Source organism: Bolinopsis microptera, chromosome 1 (assembly GCF_026151205.1).
Source record: "Bolinopsis microptera isolate Bmic1 chromosome 1, MBARI_Bmic_1.0, whole genome shotgun sequence".
NCBI lineage: Eukaryota > Metazoa > Ctenophora > Tentaculata > Lobata > Bolinopsidae > Bolinopsis > Bolinopsis microptera.
In genome coordinates, this window is record NC_087072.1 from 20,886,528 (window position 1) to 20,914,505 (window position 27,978).

Sequence of the window (27,978 nt, forward strand, 5' to 3'; positions counted from 1 at the left end):
AATACAGATATTAAAAACTAATTTAATGTTTTTTCTGACATTATACATTCCAGGAGAAGGCTGGAGAGACTATATGGGAACGATCCCCAGAAATATGACGGCAGTACTGGAGTACGATCTAGTGGACACGTGCAAGGCAGGGGACGATGTGACCATATTTGGTATTGTGACACAGATATGGGATACTCCTGTAACTAACACGAGGTGCAGTGTGGAGACTGTATTACATGCTAACTACATTCAGGTGAATACGCTCGCTTACAAAACAATCGTAAGAAAATTATATTGTCATAGACAGGTCTCCGCGGATTACAGAAATTTTGAAATTTCAGATGCAGAGATGCCTAACGTTTTTTTAGAATTGCATATTTATTACTTATTTCTTAATTTAATTGCCCAGCTCGAACCTCATTACAGATCCACAACGAACAGAGATGCAATCTGGACGTGACAGATAACGCCATCTCCCAACACTACGCCCACTGGCGGCGTTACAAGGACAGGCCTATGTCCGGGAGAAACCTCCTTCTGGCCTCATTCTGTCCGGACGTTTACCAGCTCTATATTGTCAAGCTGGCCGCATTCCTTGTTATTCTGGGTGAGGGAACTGATTTAATGGGTCGTTCAATATTTAAATGGCTTAAAAATAGCTTGAAGAAAACAACAATACAAGGGGAATTGAGCAAATTTGCGACGTAAATATTACAAAAATGTTACAAAAATGTTACAAATAGTAGAACGAATAAATTTAAACAATGGTGGATCATCCAGAATATCAATCTAAACTATCTGTTCAAATTAAACCCCAGCAGATAAATTTGTATCATTAAACAGGTGGAGTGACCCATATGGACGGACGAGGAAGCAAGGTGAGGGGCGAGTGTCACATGCTAATGGTAGGGGACCCAGGGACCGGCAAGTCCCAGATCCTAAAGTACGCCAGCAAGCTCTCACCCCGGTCAGTCATCACAACTGGTATTGGGTGCACTAAGGCAGGACTGACTGTGGCTGCTGTTAAAGGTTAGAAATATGACGCTGGTCACGCGAGAGCACGTGAGAGCACGTGAGAGCACGTGAGGGTGACTCGTCAGAGAAATGCTAGCTCTGTGTAGAGGAAGGTGGTTATTTTGGGAACAAATTATTCCTGGGAAGTCAAACTTTTCACTTGAGCATGTGATGATGAATATTACACTTACTAGGGTGGTACGATTTTCCACCAATAGAAATAATACATTTCTGTAATACAGAGCTGCCCAGTGCCCACAGTCCACACTACAACACTCCAGTGATCAAAGCACCCGCAAGTTGTACAGAAAAGTCTCTTGAGTACTCCTTGCAAGTGCTCTTCTAGCAAGTAAAACCCGGTATCTCATACCGTTCATATACACTGTATATACCGTTATTACAGTTGTAGCATGAAGTTCAGTGAGGTCAACCGAACGTCAGACTGGTTGAGAATTACAGTGAACTAGTTGAGCTAGAATAGTAGAATAGATTTAGAACAACTGTCTGGGTAAGATACCAAGAGCAGATGGTAGATTGTTGTACTTGTATGAGGCTGTAAATTATTAAATCATCCTAGGTAGGGCAGAAAAAACTAATACTTGTTCAGCAGTTGTCTCTTCTCCAACTTTGAGGACTTGTGATGAAAGATGATCTTATAAATTTAAAATCATTTCTATTCAAAATACTGTATAATGACCAAGCAAAGGTTAAGCGCTTGTTGGACTGACACCATGATAAATAACCCACTTTACTCCGTAGAGGGTGGAGAGTGGGCTCTGGAAGCTGGAGCTATGGTACTGGCTGACGGTGGGGTGTGTTGTATAGACGAGCTGAGCTCTATCAGGGAGACAGATAGGGTGGCTATACACGAGGCCATGGAACAACAGACTATCAGTGTTGCTAAAGCTGGACTGGTAAGAAAATAAAGTGCTTACTAAAAGGATAGTGTGTTTAGTGTTTTCTAAATTTTTTGCTTTCTTCGGTCACATTGAGTAGAAAAACATCCAGGCAGGTGTTTGATGTTCAAGAGATTCGACATCTTTCATTTCATGTTAAAAGAAATAAATAAAACATATTAGTCAGCGTGCTTTGTAGGACTGGAATAATTAAACCCCACTAATCAAACCTAACTAAAGATCAGAGACTAAAAGTAAATACTGATCGCACGAAACAGAGAATATTTAGGACCAAAGACTAAAAGTGAATACCAAGCATGTCATACTAATTAATAATGTGTATTGTGTAACGTGATGGAAACGGGACCCAATCTGCGATTAGTTATTGACTACTACATAAATTAGTTAGCATAGATTAGTTAACATAAATCATTAATTATCTACGCCGCGCCGGTACCACCTACCTAAAAGCTTTATCAAGCTTAGAATCGAGTACTAAGGAAGCCTCAATGTTCTCGTGAAGTGCAGGAAATGGACATCCAGAACATTCTGCTAGGCCTGTTCCAGATAGAGAGCTCTGACAGCAACAAGAGTCTTTTGAGAAACGATTGCTGTTTTAAATGATGACCTGATGACCAAGTGTCATTAGTGGATTCTTAGCAGACCAGTTGGGCAAGCCTTATTTTTCATCTGGTGATTTTGTGACACAAATTTTTGAAATTATTTAAAATTACATTTTTATCGATATTTGTTTCGAACAGTAAAATGTGTTACATACTTAATAAAGCAAACAATATGAAATAAAATTATATAAAATATAGAAGTTTTAAAAACATATGCTGGGACACAAAATTTAAATTCAAGATAACTACTACAAAACTAGATAATAATTATCGGAATCGGAACGTAGTTACAATTCTATTTATATGTAGCTAGAATTATCAACTAATTAACAAGTGAAACAAATTCTTTATATTATGGAGCCCAGGAGCTTTAAATGATTAAAGACTTAAATTAACTAATAAACTGTTATTAACCTAAGCTATTCGCTATGTTGAAACCTCCAAGTAATAATAGTCTAACTTACAGATAATGTAATAAATGGCTGAGTTTTAATGATCTGGTGACTATTGAACAAATGTTGAATACTCTTCTATAGCTTTTATATATATAGTCTTACTTAAAGGAATTTAGTGTAAAAAGTAGCGAAATTATATTCATAAATCAATTTCACCATGAATTTAAATACAACATTTACAGTCACCATCTTCCTTATCCGTCCCTCCGTACGCTCTTAATCAGTGACAATCTATTGACTCGTTATGCTACTACAAACTGTGAAACATAACATATGCCACCTCAGGTGTGTAAGTTAAACACAAGAACCACCGTGCTGGCAGCTACCAACCCACGAGGCTCCTACGATATCACCCAGCCCATCTCCGCTAATGTTCCTATCGGCACCCCACTTCTCAGCAGGTAGTGGCCTGTAGCCCTTCAGTAGTATGTCTTAAGTGCAGACATTTTCACGTTACGTAGCAAGTGACCGCATGCCGATAACGCAGCTGCAGGTCAATTTAGAAACACCGCCGCCAAAAATGACAGCGTGCAACACTTTATACGACAGCGTGCAACACTTCGCACGACACGTGCAACACTTCCCACGACAGCGTGCAACACTTCACACGAGAGTGTGCAACACTTCACACGACAGCGTGCAACACTTCACACGACACGTGCAACACTTCACACGACAGCGTGCAACACTTCACACGACACGTTCAACTCTTCATACGACAGCGTGCAACATTTCATACAACACTTCATACGACAGCGTGCAACACTTCATACGACACGTGCAGCACTTCACACGACAGCGTGCAACACTTCATACGACAGCGTGCAACACTTCACACGACACGTGCAACACTTCATACGACAGCGTGCAACACTTCACACGACACGTGCAACACTTCACACGACACGTGCAACACTTCACACGACACGTACAACACTTCACACGACAGCGTGCAACACTTCACACGAAACGTGCAGCACTTCATACGACAGCGTGCAACACTTCACACGACAGCGTACAACACTTCACACGACACGTGCAACTCTTCACACGACAGCGTGCAACACTTCACACGAAACGTGCAACACTTTTTGAGGAAACACCAAAATTTCAAAATATGTACTACTTTTATCGGCCAATAAAATATTTTCTTATTGTTTAAGTAAAATGTTATCTTATTACTAAGTTTAAGTAAAATGTTATCTTATCACTAGGTTTAACTGTTTAAGTAAAATGTTATCTTATCACTAGGTTTAAGTAAAATGTTGTCTTATCACTAGATTTAAGTAAAATGTTATCTCATCACTCACAGTCAGCCGCTCTGACATGGTTAACCACCTTCCTTGTGTTGTTGGTTAATCATATGAGCGGGATATAAATACCTCATTTCATTTCATTTCATCACTAGGTTTAAGTAAAATGTTATCTTATTACTAGGTTTAAGTAAAATGTTATCTTATCACTAGGTTTAAGTAACATGTTATCTTATCACTAAGTTTAAGTAAAATATTATCTTATCACTAGGTTTGACCTGATATTAGTGTTGTTTGACGACCACACGCCTACCTGGGACAGTCTGGTAGCGGGATATTTGCTGAAGGAGCAAGCTGTTATCGAGGAGAACAATATTCTCAAAAACTATACGGGTAAATTATAAGTACATCGTGCTGTTCCTTATAAACAATAAGAAGTTGTGATGAATTAAATTCGCCCTTAAGAGATTGTATTTAAAAACTATCTGTTCATTTTTAGCTTAAACCAGCTACATTTTAACACACGATACCATTAGCGGACACACTGTGGAGTTTCACAGAACTACAACAATACGTCTCACACGTGAAGAGTCTGACTCCCAAACTTACAAAACCAGCTAAAGAAGTGCTGGGAAGGTATTACAGACTTCAGAGGGAACAGATCTCACGCAACGTGTCCCGAACTACTATCCGCATGTTGGAGAGTTTAGTTAGGTGAGTGGTGTGACGTCACGTTCGTTGTGGTGTGACGTTATTTTGAATTGTTCGGGAAATCAGATTATAGGCTTTAATTAATAATTTTCACTCCATCACCTCTCAATCCCATGATGCAATTCCAGTTCTGCTCTCCCACAAGCTGCTAACAAACAATTATCTCAAGCTCAAGTTGATAAGCGTGAGACTGATATTATCTCTGAGAAGTTCATAGAACTAAACCTACTTCTCAAAAATTCACAGGGACTGATACAAATTGCCATTGGATTATATATACTTTCTAACTTTGAGCAGTTCTTTCTAAATTAGGTAAAACTTTCTTGTAACAACATAAATTCGTTATATTATTAGAAAATATTAATAATAAATTGTTCTCGCCAATACTAATCAGAGTTCTTACTTGAACTTGGTGGATCGCACTCGAGTTTTATGAATACCAAATCTGAGAGTAATTACTCAACAAATACTTGGTTTTTATGCATGACCACTCATTAGTCATAAATAAAGATATAAAATATGACCAGTAGTAAGAATTCGATTGCATCATATCATACGTTATATTTATTTAACAGGGTGATCATGCCCCCCCCTCCCCCCTCATACGTTATATTTATTTAACAGGGGGACCAGTAGTAAGAATTCGATTGCATCATATCATACGTTATATTTATTTAACAGGGTGATCATGCCCCCCCCCTCCCCCCTCATACGTTATATTTATTTAACAGGGGGACCATGCCCCCACCCCCCCCCCCCCCCCCCCCCCCCTTGACCCCTCCTAGTAACACGGCAAACGAAAAGAAACAGCGAAATTAGCTAAACAGCACAGAATAAAAGTCAGCCGAAGTAAAGTAGCAGTAAGTTTTTCAAGTGTCATGATATTGTCGAACAGTGGCTTCATGTTGCCAACAGCTGGCCCTCTGAGACTAGAAGTTAGGACAGCAAAGAGTTAGGCCTCAGCTGGCCCTATCTTCTCTGAGACTAGAGGTTAGGACAGCAAAGAGTTAGGCCTCAGCTGGCCCTATCTTCTCTGAGACTAGAGGTTAGGACAGCAAAGAGTTAGGCCTCAGCTGGCCCTATCTTCTCTGAGACTAGAGGTTAGGACAGCAAAGAGTTAGGCCTCAGCTGGCCCTATCTTCTCTGAGACTAGAGGTTAGGACAGCAAAGAGTTAGGCCTCAGCTGGCCCTATCTTCTCTGAGACTAGAGGTTTGGACAGCAAAGAGTTATGCCTCAGCTGGCCCTACCTTCTCTGAGACTAGAGGTTAGGACAGTAAAGAGTTAGGCCTCAGCTGGCCCTATCTTCTCTGAGACTAGAGGTTAGGACAGCAAAGAGTTAGGCCTCAGCTGGCCCTACCTTCTCTGAGACTAGAAGTTAGGACAGCAAAGAGTTAGGCCTCAGCTTGCCCTATCTTCTCTGAGACAAGAGGTTAGGACAGCAAAGAGTTAGGCCTCAGCTGGCCCTACCTTCTCTGAGACTAGAAGTTAGGACAGCAAAGAGTTAGGCCTCAGCTGGCCCTATCTTCTCTGAGACTAGAGGTTAGGGCAGCAAAGAGTTAGGCCTCAGCTGGCCCTCTGAGACTAGAAGTTAGAACAGCAAAGAGTTAGGCCTCAGCTGGCCCTATCTTCTCTGAGACAAGAAGTGTGAGATCGTGAGATTTAAAAAAGGGCAATTAATGATGTAAGTATTCTCCTGCTATCTCTTTAATAAGTTATTCATAAAAATGTCTCATAATTATCTAATTGTTAGTCACTCATTAAGCTCATATTCCGAAGTGAATGATGTAGCCCAATCGATTTTGAACATTCGTGCATAAAATTTGTTTAATCAAGTATTTTGGTTTGTCATCTATAGCCTCTAGAAAGGATGGGTCGTAAACGACCCTATCGTTCCTTGTATTGACCCTTAGGGGTCAATGGGACGATTACTGTATTATATGTGTTTTTGTTGTTGTTGTTGTTGTTGTTGTTGTTGTTGTTGTTGTTGTTGTTGTTGTTGTTGTTGTTGTTGTTGTTGTTGTTGTTGGTGTTGTTGTTGTTGTTGTTGTTGTTGTTGTTGTTGTTGTTGTTGTTGTTGTTGTTGTTGTTGTTGTTGTTGTTGTTGTTGTTGTTGTTGTTGTTGTTGTTGTTGTTGTTGTTGTTGTTGTTGTTGTATACTATTATATGTAGTAGCTCATGACTTCTTAAAACGTGCCCAGTTTTAAGAAGCCATGTCCACATAAAATAATCTAATCATAAAGCAGACCCAATATTGAAACTTACTGATTGGTTTGTAGCCGAGAACTCCAATCTCTGCTATCTCCAGAGGTACCCTTGTGTCCACTAGTTGGACCTTCACTTCACTCCCCTCTACTCCTTCCTCTCCACACTCAATCTCATAAGTCTGAAATTCAGCACTCAGTGTGTAGTCTGTGACACTGATTCGTCCACATTCTTTAGCAGGGACACCTACTGAAGTTTTCGTTTAGTGTTATGGGAACTATCAATCTTTAAGATCCTAACTAACTCCTCGTATAGTTAAATCACAGTAGGACTGTATTGTCCACTGCTACACGACTAATACTAGTTAAAGCCTTACTAACCTGTCAATATTTCCACCCTGGCCCCATTAAGAAGCCTCGTACAAAGGGCCTGGTGAGATCTACAATAACAAAGAATACTTATTTTCCTACCTGCGAGTACCTCTACCTTCGCTCCGTCAAGACGTTCTACACATTTATCTGGTTCACCCGCACAATAAGCTCCCGTGTGGACGTTCACGACAGTTATCTTCGTGATCCGGTATGTTCCGCCAAGGTGGACAATGAGGAACGGACTTGTTTCTTCATCTTCCCTCATGATGGAGTGATAGAATGTGTCTGGGTTTCCATCACAGACGTCTACTTTATCTCTGAAGGAGAGATGTTGGGTTGCTGTGACGACGCTTCTAGAACATGGCTTATAAACCAGCTCTGTCAACACACTTCTCTTAGCATCTGAAAATAAGTGACGGTTAAATTCAGTATTGTGAATCGGAGTGTTTCCAATCTCCATACCAGTAACCAGACGTCCTTAGCCTGTTTGTGCTTTTCAATATTGGAGGATTGAGATGTGGGATCTACATTTTAAATGTACTTACAGGATTGTCCTTGAATCCAGACAAGGACGTATGCGATCAACAACTTTGCTTTGAGCATGCTAAGATAGAATTGGGTTCTCATTATACAGTATTATTTTTAAAACAGATTATTTCAAAAAACAAGACTAAGAGATGTGTGGCGAATTGCATAGAGAAAGGTAGTTGTAATAGCTCTGTTATTGTAACCGCATGTCATAAACTGTTGGACAACGCAAAACAGCGCCAAACATCAGTTATCAGCCATTAGTGTTAGTGCACCCTACTTCAGGCTGTACACACTAAGCCGTTACGTCGCCTCTATTTGACACTTTCTACCTTTCATACTGTTACCCCCCCCCCCTTCCTTCACTAGCAGTAGCAGTTTAAATCATTTATAGACTCCCCTAATCACCAGGTTATCACAAGCGCACGCTAAGCTGATGATGCACGAGAGAGTGGAGTTAGAGGACGCTATAGTTACCATATCCCTGGTTGAGTGCACCATGCTCAACTCTTCCCTCCTCGGGAGTGTTAGTGTCCTTCACTCTGTCTTCCCTGCTCAGCCTGAACTGGAGTTCAACAAACAGAGTCAGTTACTAAATGTCACTACCTTGTTTTACACGTTAATGATGAGTTCCTGGTGCAAAAATATATTGTTGGGCCCATTCGTTATTCGTTATTTAAAAGGTAGCATTCTTCTCTATGATAAAAACTAGCTTAATATTGGACCTTCTAAAATGTCAGAGGGAAGAGTTCGACTTTATAACTAATGATATTTAGAATATAGCAGGATTATTGACATATAGGAGCCACAACCAACTAAACCTGACCCCCAGAGACACTGGTACTAGAAGTACTGGGACTACCTCCTAACTACGGTGAGAGCAATGAGCCTGCACCACAAACAATAGCACCCACCAGACGACGAGGCCCTGTACTGGAGACTGATGACCTGGTAGAGGTCCCCTCATTCCATGTCAATACCCAGGTAGTAGTTTTAACTTTATCCACCCCCTCCTGAGCAGTTTGTTAACTTAACTATCGAAACATTTGCCTAATTGGGTGATAAGGACTGTTGTTGTCACAGCTGCTGTGAAATGTTGGTCACTTGCCGCTCCAATACTGAATACTTAGCACAGACACAGTACTTGGCACTGGCTTGGTTCTGATGTGCTGGACAATTGCCAGGAAGGGGGCTCCACCCCTGGATCAATAGGGGATGTGCCCCAGACAACGAGCCACTCCTCACACAGCCTGCAGAATGCAGATACTAGTGATGGCGCGCATAGCATGTCCACCCTAGAGTTGGACTGGGCTGGCTTAACTAATCCTGCCAAATGAAATACTGGCTATTATAATTTAAATAGGCCTCAGGAAAAGTGTATGTTTACACTTACACTGGATAACGATAGATTTAGATTGCCGGCAGGCGCTTTTAGGATTTGTTCTAGGGATCATTTAGAAGAGCCAAGGTTGCTGGGCTATTTTTAGAGATCTGTATTAGAGGTTTCATAAAGACTAGTAGTCGTCTCTGACCCGTGATATTTTACTTTTATAAGTACATGAGAAGACCAGCAACCTAACTGACATTTACTCAAGGAACTACGAAAAGAGTTAGACCGTCAAGAAAAGAAGCGCGCTCCGATCCCTACCCAGTCCCTGATTAACGGAGACACCAATCCTGAGTCAAAAGTTCCTCAAAAGATTGTCCACAAACAGAAATTTATGATGAGGATTCAATGTTCGAGTAGTATAGAGTTTGTAGGTTTATACCGGCCAAGAGGCGCGCCGAGTTGAAACAAATATTTATGAGTTATCACCCGTAATATATTAGTAAAAAAAGTTTTTACATAATATATCTAATTTTCATGAGTTTATTATCGGATGTGTAAGTTGACTAGGTTTATTATGATATTATTATTTTTTGCAATATGGCAATATAATCTAAATTTTGTTTTACTTAAAGTTTGTTTACTACAATTTTGTTTTATTTAAAATGTTGTATTACTTATTTTTAATACTGAGATTATCGACGCACACACGTGAATTCTTTTCGTTCAAATTTGCATTGCATGCAAATCGCAGGTGCACCTAAGATTTCTCAATGGTATTTTATCGAACCATATTTCAAAAGGCTTGTGGTCTGATTGACATGTGAAGGTCCTCCCATCCCACACACGTACCTGGTGGAAATCTTGCTCAATCAACGACCTGAGCTTGTCAATTCCTTTTCCAATTTGCGTGCACACCATTTTTTTTTCACTATTATGCTCATGCTCCGACAGGCATAACAGATGGCACTCCTTGGTTTTGAGCGGTTATATGATGTAGTTACTTACCTCTTGTTAATTGGAGAATACACTCTAATGGGTCATGACAATGTGACGATCAGTTATATTTCTCAGCTCATTATAGGAATATCCGAAGAAGACGTTTTAAAAACGACATTTCACAGTGAGACAATGGTGGTAAAATTATCAAGAAACATTTAAAAATCACACCTTTTTCGTTAATTAATTTTATTGCGCTGAACATTTCAGTTCTTAAAAATTTTACCATTTGTAAATTAATTATCAAACACAAGTCCTAACTAGAACAACACTCACACTCAATAACTTCAAACATCCCTAAAGAATGGTAATGAACTGAAACTACTCCAAGTACCGTTGAGCGCTAACCTCTATCAGTTTTGGACTCATCTCTACCACCGACCTCGGCTATTTTAGGAAAACTGGAAAGTGTCTCATAGCCATAAAGAAGAAATCAATAAAGCTGGACATAATATCTCTGGTAATCATATGAAACCTAGCGTGGCCTGGAAATGGGATGTGGATTGTACGTGCTGACAAACTTATCAACATTATAGCGGACGATATGTCCTTGGAGAGCAAAACTGTTTCATATCAGTTTTTTGTGTAAAACATCTTCCCTTTTCGGTGAGTATTTTTTCCCCTCTGTTCTCTTAATGTAGCAAAGCAACTTGCCTCGCTTTTCCGTTCCTAGCAAGAATAACGAAGTACAAGACAAGGCTTACTTGGCATTCATGGTTTATTGGCTAGCAGCGCTGCCCAATTGGATACGTATCATGTATCAGGATGAATTCTATTTCAGTCCCGAAATATTGCGATGCACAATAAGTTTTTTTTTTTTTTTAGTTCAAAGAAGAGTGGAGCATCTGATGCGTATTCGTACCTCTATTTTTTTACATTGTCATCCAGGATTTATAATTCAGGGTTGTACTATTGGACTGCTTATCTATACATTTCCGTAAAGCGAGAAAACTGAAACCTGGAACACTAGCGACCAATCATGGTGTATCAGTCCCGTGTTTTTGAATCTCTTCTTCTGCGGTTGGTAATGAAATACATTCTTGCGAGTCAAAGGAATTCTATGAACATTTCACAAGATTATCAATCTATCTTACCGTCCTAATCTTGTCAACAAATCCAATAGGGTACCTAATCACAAAAGAAGTTTCGGCAAATTCGTGAGGAAAATCACTATCGTTACAATTTTGTTCAGGGATTTGAATCAAGCTGCTACTGAACCAACCACGTAAAGTTCACAAGCGCATCGAATAAAATAATATTGTATGATCTTAGCGGAACGAGCTTGTGAACGTATACAATATTATATTATATTTCTGACATTAATCAAGCTGAATACTTTTATTGAACTTCTGCGTTATAGTTTCTTACCTAAATAACTATCATCAGAATATCAAGGATAAACTTTTCGCAAATGGAACCATGGTCGGGACTCTTGTTCTGTGCAGTTCTTGAATAATTTGGAAATTATGACAAATGATAATCAAAAATTCTAATTACTGAAGGTTTCACATATTTCGTTATAATGTATTATTGTTGACAGTTCCCTTTAATAAACTTCGAGCTCCGATCCTTCGAACGACTAAACTAAGACCCTAATCTGAAACCCCAAAACGAGATAATAACTACCATACCCACAAAATCTATAAATCTTTAAAAAGATGTCTTCGTGAGTTTACTGTAGATCTACCTGATCATAAGAAGCACTGAGAGAACACTGCGACATGTCACCATCATCTGGTTATTAAGAAAGCCTATAAAAACGCTCACAACCTCTCCTGCTCCTTCATCAAACCTGTTCTTAATAAATTCTACCTGGTCAGAAGGATTTGTATGTAACAGCTCGGAGTATGGCTGATTCAAATAACGTATTCATAATGGTCCGAATGAACATAATAGAACATAAGCTCTGCCCAGAATAAATTGAATATTCATGATAATTCTTCACTGTATGAGGCGAAGGTGGGTCAATGCTGAAACCCAAATTATGTGTAAACTCCGTTTAAAAACCAATTTGGCTTAATTCTTTGTGTTATGAAAGTTTCTTTCTTCAATTCCAAATTGCAAGAATTGATTACACATAATTTAATGTTACATCAACATTTTTAACGGCCCTCCTCCTTTATCCTCTGATAAGATTTAACTAAATTTAATTGTAAGTATACATCACACTAATTATGTCAAGTCAGAGTTTTACTCACAATCGGAGTATCTCGCATGAAGGTGTAGAAAACTTGGGTGTTGACTCGCCACATAACACCTCCGGTAAGAACGACTCCTTTTAGTGGAGGTTCCCCGTCTTCTGAATGGCTCTTTCTGTTTTCCTCAACAACCCTCTTGATCTTTAGTACCTTTTTTTATTATTTAAATAATTAATTATAAGAAGTATCTTAAACAGTTCCAATCGAAGTAAATCTAAGAAGCTACATTTTGAGAAGTTTCATGGAAGAGTCAGCCATCATGAAATAAAATCATGTCCAAATGGCTCATATCAAAAGATAATAAGTAAAAAGTTGAACTCAAACAGAGGGCATTGTAACTCGAAATGATAAACTGAACAGACACAAATTGTCATGTACTACAACTTAAATACTTCAAAAATACCATCAAAAATACTGTCCACAGTTTCCATATTGACAGTATGTTATCTTAACAGATGTTTGCAGCCTGATCAGACAGAATATCAAGTGAGGAGTCATTAAAAGAAGAACCTAGGTTGTAATAGTGCTCCATCCAGAACTACTTCAGCCAAGTCACCGTGTTTTTTGTTTCACAATGTTGACAAACATTGGGTTAAAATGTTAGACTAGTGACTGAAGTAATTCGACAGTTGATCGAACAGCTAGTTTTTTCTCGGGATTCCATCTCTTCAAACCTAGCACAGAAGTAGATCATAAATGGGGATTAATATACATAGCTCAACCAGGTTGTAAAAAAATTTAAAGAATTGAAAATATTAAATTATAAGGGCTTTGTTAACTGCTCATAATCTAGGATACAAGAATACTTATACTACATTACCTGACAAATCAGTGATTTATAAAGACACAAGACATTGGTTAGCCTGTGCGTTTGTCCAAATCCCAGTGCGTTCAATGATTTCTTTCATACCAATTTGACTGTTTTTAAGATGGATGAAACTGTTTGGCACATATGGGCAAAAAAATCATCCACTAAAGATACTACCCGTTGATGAACTCCAGTTGTCTCATTGCTTCCTAAAAGTAAATAAATGTAATTTACCAAAATTGAATATATTCCATTCATAGTTGAACTAGCATCTAGCATGGAATAAATGTGATAATTCAGTCTTCTTTTCACATCAGCTTCACCACCTGATCAACTCAGTCACCTCACTATTTGTACTTCACACCTCTTCAACAGTTCATTTTTTAGCTAATTCGCAGATTTTATAATCGGTCTGTATACTAATTGTTTTAAATGACCCACATCCGCAGGATGTGATAAGAGGTCAAATAAGAGGTCAATATTTCCTGACTACTACCTCTCTGCAATTACCTACTCGCAACAGACACATCTCCACCATCGTCAACTTTGCAAACCACACTAAATGGTTAATAGTGCCAGAGAGTCTGACCAGACTGGTGTAACATAGCACTACTTACACGTCGTCTAGTTCGCCTCTCTCACCACACCCAAGCCCCACTGAAGCGTTTCATCTATGACACACCCCACAACACTTCCATCATCATTGACTAAACATATCTGATTCCACCGGCATCCTCCCATAAGACTGCCATACCCCAGAAGGTAGCAAAGCAACCACATGCTAACCTCTCGTGGGCCAACCCAGGCCCAGCCTATCTTTAAATTTTTTTAAATCCGAAGGTTGGATGAACCTTGGTGAAGTGAAATAAGACGTCATTTCCATACTTTAACCCCTCCTATGACCCGAAAAACTATTTTCAACAAGATTTAGTCTGTCTAACATACTTTACATAACAAACTTACACAATATTAAGTATAAAATATTCTTTTTGAACTGCAACAAAGTTTATTCAACCTCAAACGTTTCTTCTGTGAAACGATTATTATACTTAAACATCTTTTATCCACTGTCTTAGTGACCCCGTGCCTTACATCTCTTCAATAGGCCGATCACCAATCGAGGATGATTTAACACATGACGATTTCAGGAGTGGAAGCCATGGGAAGAGAAACAGCCGCCACCTGAAATTCTGAACGAGGACTGGACACTGACAAGGATCTGAGCTGATTATTGAACCAGTCAAACAAAAAGTTTTCTGAGCTTTTTTAAGAAATGTGAGTCAAAACCCCTCTCAGAGCAAGTAATGAGATGGAAATGTTCGGTCATATTATACGTAGTGTTGACAATACACCCCAATGTATCACTTGTTTGTGCTTTATCTATGAATGAAAAATTAAAGGGGGCGTATGCCGGTATAAAGTTGTCCCGGCGAATAAGCAATAACCTTAAATTATTGATGATGACCTTAAAGTCGTAATTTGGTTAGAATACTTTAGAAGAATTGAATGATAAAAGAATATTGCCCACGTGGTATACAATTTTGGAGGAACCTTATTTGATTGTTTGCCACAGTTAACGGTGTGAAGATGATTTATACCATGGTAAATTCGTATACATACTCAAGTTCGACACCCTACTCTAGTTCGACACGTATCTGTAGATCAACAAACCCTAAGGTTTTTTTTTTAAAAATAAAATATTCAAACAATATACACTAATATAGCAATGACCCTATATAAAAATCAACCCTTTAAGAATTCAAAAAATTCCCATAACAATCAAAAATTTTACCCTTGTCTTGTGGCTCAATTAAGATCTAGAACTGTTAATAACTACAAAGTATTTTCTCGCACCTCTGACTCACGGAGAGACATCACTGGTTGTTCTGAGGATTTCAAAGCGAGAGGCGCTTTCTTATGTATCCTACAGCGTCTTGAAGAACCTCTGGCCATGTGGTACGCCATCTTACTGGGGCCAGCTTCTTTGACCAGTCACGTCAGCTTCACCACCCATTCCACCAGAAGTCGAAACACTAAAGGTGTGAAGCTTCCTTTCTCCACCACTTCAAGAACCCTTGCATTGTAACAAATCGCATTTTCTCATTTTTCATGGAACAGTACTTTGCTGGTATCGGTTTGCTTGCATTGGAGGTGGCTGGGGCATGAAATACCTTACATCAAAAAAATGCCCTCATTCTGAAGCATTCCAAATCGACCTTGCAGAAATGTCCCGCCGGCTTGGTCTCCTAGGACTGTTCCCTTTGGTAACGTAGACCATCACTGGAAGAAAACTGGCTCATTCTGCACATCCTTGCATTTCACAGTTCATCATTAGTTCTGCAAAGTTCTCTCAGCTAGTTTGTGCCGCATGACACATATCCACCAAGTTTGCATATGAGCGCAATTGTGGGGCATGGTTTGCTGATATTTCTGTACCACACTACATGTTTTAGGAGGGCAGTCCTATAAGTCCAGGTTGTATCTGAGAGCTATGCATCTGAGTAACTGTGTTTAATCATCAGATACCATACCTTTTAAAGGTAGTGCTGTTAACCAAGCACTTGCGCCCTTTCTCAGACGCTAGTTGGAACATCAACTTTGCCATGGTGTTGACTCGAGCTCCTGGCGTATTTCTCTGCTTGTTTTTGTCGATTAAAATAGATTTCCGTTCTGTCCGTTATCTTCATTTTCACTCCTTTACATGACTCCATTCCTCTGTGTAGGTTGTCTAGTCTGCTTGAGAAATAGCTTCTTTAAGGGTTTTTTGTGCTCTACAGAGAAATGTACTCTCGGTCTGCCATTTCCATCATAACTGGTATACCCAATCCTCCATATCTTGTGGTAGAGCCAATATGTTCCTTAGTTCATCAGTGCAGCTAAAACAGCCTGTTACTGATAGCTGGGATAAACCATCACGTGTTTAACTTGGTTTCTAGAGGAGTGAGCCTATCTGCCAACTCCTGGGTAGTTCCCGCACACACATCAGTTCCATCTTTTACTAAGGGGCCCAAACATGTATGCACGTGATGCTATTTGAGGTTACTCTTGATGCTGATAATCATTTAAACTGTTTAAGATCACAACACCATTCTTGAACTTTTTCCTCAATGAAAAGCCTCGTTTCCTGGTCTGTTCCGATGAAGGCTCTGCCAGATATCGTCGAACAATGCTTGTCACATTGACATCTGGGAATATGGTTCTTTGCGCCTTCTCTCGTGCTCAGGCTTGACAATCACCCATGTTTTAGAAGATTTTAGGGTTTCATCCAAAGAGTGGTCTTTAATACAGAGGTTTAGTCCCACCACCTCCTTATTTCCCTCCAGTTTTTCCCCAGCAGCAGAGTCATCAGCATACCAGATTTAGTCACCTTTCTCTCAATGTTTCCTGCATCAATCAATGTATTTTACCCAGAGGCATAAATAAATCCCATGGCAGGCTGGATCACCATTGTGTGGTTCCCTTCTCACTAAAAAGATTGCTCATCTCCTCGCTACAATAGAACATCTAGCATGCATTCCTGTAGGTGTTCATAAAGTCAGTAGCAACATCTGGACAAACGATGTTCATGTTTGTTGAGAGCAGCCTCTCGGTTCAGCAAGTTTGAATGCATCTCTGCATCCACTAAAGATGATCGCTTCAGTTTCAGGTCTTCAAGCAGTCCCTTGCAGCAATGGACTGCTGCTTCCACTCCTCCCTGAAGACCAGCACAAACTTTGAAAAGGAGCAGTGGCTCCAACCAGATCTTTCTGTAGAGGGTCATTATGTTTTCGCCCCTATTAATCCTTCTAAGACTTCACCTATGCCTACTGGCCGTGACTCCAGGCATTTTTATCCGGGGGACAAGTCGACATGCTTCATTTGAGGTCAACAGCGTGATCCAAATTCCGGACACATAGTTTCCTTGCTATCCCTGCTATGGCATTACATATATCCTCACACTCTTACCAAACTGTTTAGAACACATGTCTTCATCTACATGCTCCGCATCCCATCCCTGAAGGCCCTGCAGCCCCTGTACCTCTTTGCTCTTGTCTTACGATTCCCACGTCAATACTGTCGAATATAACCGGCTCTACCCTCCTCACTGGTCCACTCGCAGACACTTCCCTTGGATGCAGGTGATGTTCTTGGGATGCTCTCCTTTCATGCACTTTTAATCACATCTTGAGTAGTTTCAAGAATCCCGGTGGCATTTTCACCAATCCACCCATTGCTGCACTGACTTTTCCTTTCATCATGAATCGAGTGAAGACTCTCCTCAAACATGGCCATGTTTATTTTTCCCCCTTATCCCATCTCCTCTGAATCTCCTGTCCTTCTCGCAGCAGCTCTTCTAGCTTACCTGCCTGCCACAAAGCAAGTCTTCTCTTCAAAACTTCAGTGGTTCCTTTGATTTGACCTCTTGGAGGTTTCTGCATACAGAGTGATGCATAATCATCAAAAGGGGTTGTCACTGATTCCATAGCACTGCCTGATGTGAAATTGTCGGCCACTTTAGTCATTTCAGTCGATGAACTGCTTTCCCTGCAGCCCTGAGGGAAGCAAAAATATGTTTCTTCTCCATTAACTATAACACCATATGATTTCCTCACATTTTTGTCAGACTTCCCAACAATTGCATGTTCCTAATTTAATCCGAGATGGATCACTTACATTGATCATTATCTGAAACCGCACCCCCCTTTTCCCCCCTTTCCATTTTCTCCTTTTGCCTCTTCTACCACAGTATCACTCGTACTTTGATTGTTGTTTTTTAGCATCTGTACACAGATATTCATCTTGGCTTTCATCAGTATCCTTGATTCTGTTTACTGAATCTTCAAGCAGAAGTCCTATGAAGCCAATGAGTGACAACTTTTCGCACAAGCAATCCATCGTCATACTCAGTCACTTTAAGAATCGCATATTGGACAATCCTCGGTAAGTGGTCCTCAAATCCTTGATTGCTTTGAGAGACATTTTATTGTTTCTTCTTCTGGTCTGTACATTGATCTAGAATTAGCAAGCTTACTAGAATCGGTATTTTTTTGTCTCAACTGAATTTAGAATCTGTTTCATCATTACCAACCCAAAAAACGGGACCACCACTGTTTTCCGAGTCGATTACCAACAGGAGCTGTAGCTTACCGCTGAAGTCCCTACTGGATTGCGGGTCTCACTTACAGTAGTGTATCCGAATTTGGGATCTATGGAGTAATCTCGACACCAAGGGTTTATTACAGAATAATTCGTCTAACTCTATTGATTTTATTTATATCACAGTTGAATGTTGCAGATATAACAAAATAAACAAATTATGTGTAAAAAGTTAAATCAAATATTGATGTAAATTAAGTTGGAAACCACACATACAATCTCTTAACATAAAACTAAGCAGTGCTTGGGACGTATCTACGTATTAAGAATGCCTTACTGCCAGAATCATATATAAACAAATTTACATTCTCCTTTGAATCTCAATCTCGGTTTTTGCTATTTCTGTGTTGGGAGGTAATTCCTAATATCCCCAGTTCAGAATAAAACCACAATATATTACTCAGAAGAAATATAAGAATCTATTCGGAGACCCATAAAAGGTATGTAGACAAATTCAAACATGGGCTAGAGTTAAACCGTTCGGCTCCCAACGTTTGGTTGCGATTTTTATGTTTAATGGTCATAACCAAACACCTCTATTTTAAAAAATAACTTACTAGCTGTAGAGAACCCTATATAGACTACGTGCCTAATGGAATTTTTTAAGATAATTAAGACGAGATACCAATTTTCAATGTTCCTCTGTTTCACCCATAGCTCATAGGAAAGACAATATGTTTTAATCACGACCTTCACCAACTAAACAATTCATCTATAAATCAATTGTGGCTGTGGAATGAGTTTTGTAAAATTGCTCATTTAATTTTAATACCTCTTGTTCTTCTGTTAAAATAAATTACAAAAAAAAGTCATTGATGAATGCCCAAAACAGGTATGGTGCTTTATGGAATGACAAAAATGTTCACTAATTCTAAGTTAAAACACAATATAATCCAGGTATCGGCAGCGCTGCCCGCCAAACGACATTATCCCATGCATATACTTCTTTATTTTCAGCAGCTAGTATGTTAGCGCGCATAACAATCGCGGCTAGCATTTTAACCTCATTCTAGTTTCACTGATTTCACATACACAATACACAATATGTCCAATTTGATTCTAATTGTGCTCCTAATCTGATTAATTCCTAATGACAGTGATTGCTCCCTATTAACCAACCGACCAACATTTTCGGTCGAACCCTAAAATATAATACCAAATTTAAACACCAACATTAATGCGTGTATAGGCCTCCAAATCTTCTCCTCTGCTCTCGGACATTGTTCTTTGAATAAACTGTAAACTGTTTTGTATACTTAACATATAGTGATGTGTTAACTTTGAGATAATCAAGTAAAATTATTATATTTTTTTGCACCAAAGTTCACCTAACCTTAACCGTCTCTCACTGACACCATCGCCGCAACCATTTTAAAGTAAAATTTATTAAACGATCTGACACAGTGCATGCTGGCGGTCAACGTTCCCCGTAGATAGTGAGCTCACGGAGGGGGTAATCAGCACGTGTTAATGAAAAAGTCGTGTCTTCCACAATCCCATCTGTTGGGTCACACGTTATTGGAACTGATATCGTCTATCGTGTAAATAAATTCTAGAATCAGTATTGCAAAGTAACTTTGGTTGGACAGTGTAGGCAAATATGAAAATAACACATCTTCTTTAACTTTATCATCCCGTCCACCCAATGGACATATTAATTAACGGCTGGTGGTGTTGTCACGTTTGTCTACCAAACGTTTCGCGTTGCGAATGCCGGCCCATCGAGGAAAATCTTTTACTTTGTATTTTAACCATTATAAAGTATGATTAGTCGGATATAGTAATGAGTTTCAAACAGTCGGCCGAAACGAAAAAGCAAAACATTTGATTTTTGTTTCGGGCGACTGAATTTTGATTGTCCGTCAAATGATTTGTGTCGAGTAGTGTTGAATACTCATATTAAACATGATTAATTGATTTAATTTTAGGAATTGGTAATAACTATCCTTTGACCAAGTTTAATAGTTTAATGAGAGCACCCCAGCAGCTGGGCCGCGCGGCGGCTTTGAATGTAGCGGCCTACAAGCTTGAAGCTAGGCAGCTGCAGAAAGGCCCGCGCGCGTTCACAGTCAGCGTACCGGCTTTCGTTTTGAATTTTACAAAAACAAAGGCTACTTTTAATGATTATTAATGGAATTATCGGTATATTATTTATTATTCAATAAGTATGATTCTTCTGTGGAAAATAAAATTGTATTTTTACTTAAATGTATTTACTTAAATCCATTTGGCTAGTTTTAGTTATTTTAAGGATCAACTCTGTCCGAACTAACGTGCTCTAGACATCAAGTATGACACGTAACCAAAGTTTGAAAAAAGAACTTCAACTGTCAAACTGGAGTTTTGAAATCTCCGATCTCAAGCAGCGATCCTTAACAAGCGAGAAATCTATCGTTTGGTTTGTTTTTCCCGGGATTGTCTCGTGGTTGTTCAATAAGGTGTGAATGTAATTGTGAAGATAGGTAAATAATAAAAATTAAATTAGCATTTTACAAATGGTACACAGAACCTGGTCCAAATCTAATTGCCACCGCATTGTTGCGAGAAGCATTTTGGCTGGCGTCGAAGCACCCAGTTAGAGTGCATCGCGCAACAACAAGTATAAAAATTTTTGAAAGTAAAGATTTTATAGTTTTTCTTATGCTGCTGATTACGATCACGTCAACGAGGAAGGATTAATATTAACAATCAAATTAGTCTACCAACCTCTAATGATACTTTACCACCCTCGCGGTAACATTAACCTAACTTTTAACGTGTATTATATTATATACTGCTTTTGGACACGAAGGGAAACAACATAACATAAGGCGCGTTAAAATTATTTATTATATAGAAGTGGTTGAAAGTATTAAAATATAATCATGTCATTTTTCTAACAGTATACAGGTAATTTCAGCATTGTACTTGTCTAGCTATTGTCTTAATAATAAGGATAGGACACATTTCCGAAAATGAATAACCAAATTCCAATAGATACAAAATTAAATCTACAAAATCACATCACAACAAAAATTGTATCACTTTTGACACCCACGTCGTTTCACTGTAGTAGAGTTTCTATCGATACAGGGGGAAATCGCGCATTCGAGTGCGGCGGGTCATACAACGTTATGAAATAAGCTCTTACAGGCTTGTATATAGGAAGTTTACCAACCTACCAGGACGAGCGCGATTGGACACGTCCGACGTCAATAGTTGGAACATGATAATTTTGACGAGTATCACCCGTTAATTAGTAAAAAAATTTTTTAGTAAAACAATTTAAATTTTGGTATTTATTAATAACAATCAAAACATATCAATATCAAAAAAGAGATCCGCTCGGTTGGTTGACTGCCTCAGTATGTGTGAATAATTTAAGCTTGAGAGGTGCCCAGCGCATTACAGAACATATGCGCGAATCACATGATCACGAGGGACACTTTTAGCGCCAATGTAATGTAAACTTTCTAGAAATCGTACATCACTACGAGTTACTCATGCTTTTAATTTATAGAGTGCGGATTGTCATGTATTTCATTCATTCATACTTATTCGGTTTAGAGAATCTGTATATTTAAGAGCTCACTATTTCGTTTGAACTAAGAAACAAACGTAAAAAAGGAACAATATATACCGACGACAATACCAAGGACCCGAGTGCGCATTGACTTTTCCGGATCCGTTTTTTACCCGAATGGCTTATCCTCCAGTTACTCATGCTGCATGAATAGTCTGATAATAGTTTGTTTTTATCTCTATGCAAGCATTCTGTAAAGTTGATTGACGTATTTATAATAGAAGATCCAGCCAACCTCCGCATTACACTCTTTTGTATGCCAGGTTCGTTTATAAAATCTAATCATATAATAAGAATTATCCCAATATTCTAAGATGAACTGTATATCTAGCCTCAACGTTATTAAAATCCTAATGGATGAATTAATCAAGTAATGTTTCCCTTCCAACACTACTAAACAACAAACAAAATTCTTGCTCACCAGTGTGACGCGAATTCGTAGGGGCATGCGTTGTCAGATAACTCCACCCCCGACGACAGCGTCGAGAAATTTATCAAATATGATGCATTTGCGCCATACTGACACATTTTATATTTATATTTTATTACAAAGCAAATGGTTCCCTTTTGCCAGCCTTATATTAGTCCAAGTACTGCCCGTTCTGGCTCATGCAGAACATGCGCCAACTAAAATTGTGTGTTATATGCCAACATGGAATTTAATTGTATCACGTCGTAACCCCTATCAATGCACGAATTGTTTTTGTGGCGAAGTCACAAATAACGAAGGCTCGCTGGCACCGGCCGAACTCGTGCGCGCAGGGCTACAAAATGCAACAAAGATTATGGGACTATAGATTTATGAAAATTTAAACCTTCAAATTCAATCCATTAATGAAATATTTTTAAAATAACTTTCGCCTCCTGCTTAAGAAATTTATTTTATTTTTGATAAGTATAGGCTCGGCGCTGACATATAATTAAGTGCTAGCACGCCGCGCTTATTATGATAGAAATTTATGATTGAGTAATCAATGTTCGAGTAATAGAGTTTGTAGGTTTATAACCTGCCAGATGCGCGCCCCGATCGAGTTGAAACAAATATTTTTTAATGAGTATCACCCGATAATATATAGTAAAAAAGTATTTTTACATAATATATCTAATTTTCATGAGTTTCTTAGCGATGTTTTAAGTTTGACTAGGTTATTATGATATTAAATATTTTGGTTGCAATATGGCAATATAATCTTAAATTATTTTTACTTGAAAAGTTTGTTTTTACTTACAATTATTGTATTAAATTAAAATGTTGTGTTTTACATATTTAATACTGAATTTATCGAGCGACGCACACACGTGAATTCTTTTCGTTCATTGCATTTCATGCAAATCGCAGGTGCACCTAAGATTTCTCAGATGGTTTTTATCAGACCATAATTTCAAAGCTTGTGTCTGTTTGACATGTGAAGGTCCTCCCAGTCCCCACACACGTACCATGGTGGAATCTTGCTCAAGCAAAAACGACATGAGCTTGTCAATCCTTTTCATTTGCAGTGCACACCATTTTTTTTTCACTATTATGCTCATGGCTCCGACATGCATAACATATGGGCACTCTGGTTTTTGAGCGATATGATGTAGTGACTTACAATGCTTGTTAATTGAGAATACACTCTATGGGTACATGACAATTGACGATCAGTTATTTTCTTCAGCTCAATTAGGAAGTAGTCCGAAGAAGCGTTTACACGACATTTCACAGTGAGACAATGGTGGTAAAATTATCAAGAAACATTCAAAAATCACACTTTTTTTCGTTAATTAATTATTGCGCTGAAAACTTTTCAGGTCTAAATTTACAGTTGTAAATATAAATTAGCACACACAAGTCTAAACTAGACCAACAGCTCACACTTCAATAACTTCAAAACAATCCCCTAAAGAAAGGTAATGACTGAAACAACTCCAAGTACCGTTGAGCGCTACCTTCTATCAGTATTGTACCATCTCTACCACCACCTCGCTATTTAGGAAATCGGATAGTTTCTCATAGCCATAAAGAAGAAATCATAAAGCGGACAGAAATAACACTTGGTAATCATAGGGAAACCTAGCAGTCAAGGCTGATATGGGATGTGGATTGTACGGTGCTAGACAAACTTATCAACATATAGACGGGAAACGATATGTCTTGGTGATCAAAACTGTTTCATATCAGTATTTTTTTGTAACAATCTTCTTTTCGTGAGTAATTTTTCCCTCTGTTTCACTTAATGTTAGCAAAGCAACTTGCCTCGCTTTTCCGTTTCCTACAAGAATGACGAATTAACTAGACAAGCTACTTCATAGTCATGGTTTTATTTGGCTAGCAGCGCTGCCCCATACTTGGATACGTTGTATCATGTATCAGGAGTTAATTCTATTCAGTCCCGAAATATATGCGATGCACATGTTTTCAAAGAAGAGTGGAGCATCTTGATGCGTATTCGTACCTCTATTTTGTTTACATTGTCCATGCACCAGGAATTTATAAATTCTGGGGTTGTACGATTGGTCTAGCTTATGTATACATTTCGTAAAGCGAGGAAAACTGAAACCTGAACACTAAGCGACCATCTTGGTGTATCAGTCGTGTGTTTTGATCTCTCTTCCGCCGGTTGGAATGAAATACATTCTTGCGAGTCAGCAATCAAATGACATTTTCACAAGATTTTCAAGCTATCTTACAGTCCTAAACCTTGCAACAAATCCAAAAGTGACCTAATCACCAATAAGAAGTTTTCGGCAATTTCGTGAGGAAATCACTATCGTTAACAACAAGTTTGTTCAGGGGATTTGAATCAAGCTGCTTACTGAACCAACCACGTAAAGTTCACAAGCGCATCGAATAAAATAAAATTGGGTATGATTATTTAGAGAACGAGTCTTGTGAAACGTATAACATATTATATTATATCTGACATTAATCAAGCTGAATACTTTATGAACATCTGCGTTTTATTTTCTTACCTAAAAACATCAGTCAGAATATCAAGAATAACTTTTCTGCAATGGAACAATGGTCGGACTCTTGTTCCTCATGCGTGAAGAATCTGAAATATGACAATTGATAATCAAAAATCTAATTTACAGATCACATATTACGTTATAATGTAGTAATGTTGTACAGTTTCCCTTTAAGTTAACTTCGAGCACCGACCTTCAGAACACCTAACCTAAGACCCTAATCTGAAACCCCAAAAAGATAATAACTACCATACCCCACAAAATCTATAATCAATTTAAAAAAATGTCTCGTGAGTTACTGTAGATCACCTTGATCTAGAAAGCACTCGAGGAACACTGCGACATGTCCACCATCTATCTGGTTTATTAATAAGCAGTATAACGCACACAACCTCTCCTGCTCCTTCATCAAACATGTTCTTTATAAATTCTACCTGGGCAGAAGGATTTGTATGTACACTCGTGTATGCTGATTCAAATAACTATTCATAAGGGTCCGTATGATCATAATAGAACAAAACTCTTGCCCAAATAAATTTGAAATATTCATGATAATTCTTCAACTGTATTAGGCGAAGGTGGGTCAAATTGTGAAAACCCCCAATTATGTGGTAAACGTGGCCCGATACAATTTGGCTAATTCTTGTGTTATGAAATTGTTTCTTCATAATTCCAAATTGCAAGAATTGATTACACAAATTTTATGTTACATCCACATTTTTACGGGCCACACTTTATCCTCTGATAAGATCTTACTAATTAATTGAATTATACACCACTACTAATTATGTCAATCTGAGTTTTACTCACACTCTGAGTTATCATCGCATGAAAAGGTTAGAAAGCATGGGTGTTGACTCGCCACATAACACCTCCTGAAGAAACGACTCTTTTTTAGTTGAGTTCCCCGTCTTCTGATGGCTCTTCTTGATTTCTCAACATACCCTCTTGATCTTAGTACTGTTTTATATAGTAAATAATTAATAATAAGAAAGTTATCATAAACAGTTCCAATCGAAGTAATCTAAGAAGCCTACATTTTGAGAATGTCATGGAAGAGTCATCCAACATGAAATAAAATCTGTGTCCAAATGGTGCTCATATCAAAAGATATATGAAGTAAAAGTTGAACTCCAAACAGAGGCATTGTAACTCCGAATTATAAACTGAACAGACACAAATTGTCATGTACTACAAACTCAATACTACAAAAATACCTCAAAAAACTGTCCAAAGTTTCCATATTGACAGTTATGTTATCTTTAACAGTATTATTGCAGCCTGATCAGACAAATATAATCAAGAGGGAGTCTTTTAAAAAGAAGAACCTTGGTGTAATAGCTCCTCCAGTACTGACTTCAGTCCATGTCACCGTGTATGTTGTGTTCACATGTTATGACAAACATGGGGTTAAACATGGTAGACTAATGTGACTGAAGTATGTCCGACAGTGTAATCGAACAGCTCGTTTTTTTTCTCTCCAATCTCGTCAAACCTAGCACAGAATGAGATCTATTAAGGGAATTAAGAACATAAGCCAAACAGTTGTGTAAAAAAATTTAAAAATTGAGAAATATTAAATTATGAATGGCTTGGTTTACTGCTCAAAACTAGGATACAAAATACTTATACTACATACCTGACAAATCTGTGTTTTATTAAGACAACAAAAGACATTGGTTATCTGGCGATTGTCAATCCAGTGCGTTCAAATGATTTCTTTCATACCAATTTTGACTGTTTTTAAAGGATTTGATACTGTATTGGCACAAATGTGGCCAAATAAATCATCCACTAAAGATAACTTACCATTTGATGAACTCCATTTTGTCATTGCTTCCCCTAAAAGTAAAAAAATGTAATTGACCAAAATTGGAATAATTTCATTCAAAGTTGAACTAGCATCGAGCATGGAATGAAAAGGAATATTCCAGGTCTTCCATTCTTCACATCAGCTTCACCACGCTGATCACTCAGTCACCTCACAATTATGTTACTTCATCACCCTTCACCTACATTATTTAGCTAATCGCAGATTTATAATCGTCGGTATACTAAGTTGTTTATGACCACATCCGAAGGATGGGTTGGGGGGGGGGGGGGGAAAAAAAAAAAAATTAAAAGGAATGTTCCCAAAATAAGAGGTCAATATTTCCTGGACAACTACCTCTCTGTCATGACATACTCGACAACCGACACATCTCCACCATCGTCAACTTTGCAAACCACACTAAATGGTTAATAGTGCCCAGAGAGCTGGACCAGAACTGGTTGTAACATAGCAACTACTTACACGTCGTCTTAGTCGCCTCTCTCTTCACACCGCCACCACTGAGCGTTCATCTATGGACTACACCCCAGCAACACTTACCACATCATTTACTAAACAATCTGATTCCACCGGCATCCTCCCATAAGACTGCTGCCATACCCCATGAGTAGGCAAAAGCATCCGACATGCAACCTCTCCGTGGGCCAACCAGGCCCAGCATAATCTTAAATTTTTTTAAATCCGAAGGTTGATGAACCTTGGGAAGTGAATTAGAGACGTCATATCCATACCTTATAACCCGCTCCTATGACCCCGAAAAACTATTTTCCAAACAAGATTAGTCTGTCCTAGACATACTGTATCATAACAAACTTACCACAAATAAGTATAATATTCTTTTGAACTGCCACTCAAGTTTTCTTCAACCTCAACGTTTCTTCAGTGAAACGATTAATACATATACATCTTTATCCACTGTCTTAAGTGACCACAGTGCCTTAAATCTCTTTCATAGCCGATCACCAATCGAGAATGATTAACACATGACTATTTTCAGGAAGTGGAGCCATGGAAGAGGAAAACAGCCGGCCATCTGAAATTCCTGAACGAGGGACTTGGACACGGACAGGATCTGAGCTGATTAGTGAAACCAGGGCAAACAAAAAGTTTCGTGAGCTTTTTA

The 27,978-nt window shown here is 38.6% G+C and overlaps 1 protein-coding gene across 1 annotated transcript; it reads left to right on the plus strand.

The window, feature by feature from the left end:
- The first annotated feature begins 73 nt into the window (after positions 1-73).
- Positions 74-27,936, plus strand: LOC134824246 (DNA helicase MCM9-like). The gene is made up of 11 exons (XM_063836067.1): positions 74-244; positions 418-598; positions 835-1,020; positions 1,765-1,919; positions 3,265-3,380; positions 4,504-4,625; positions 4,769-4,946; positions 8,457-8,629; positions 8,878-9,029; positions 9,641-9,802; positions 27,853-27,936. The coding sequence occupies exons 1-11, from the start codon at positions 74-76 to the stop codon at positions 27,934-27,936; spliced, it is 1,680 nt and encodes a 559-aa protein (XP_063692137.1).
- The last annotated feature ends 42 nt before the right edge of the window (positions 27,937-27,978 follow it).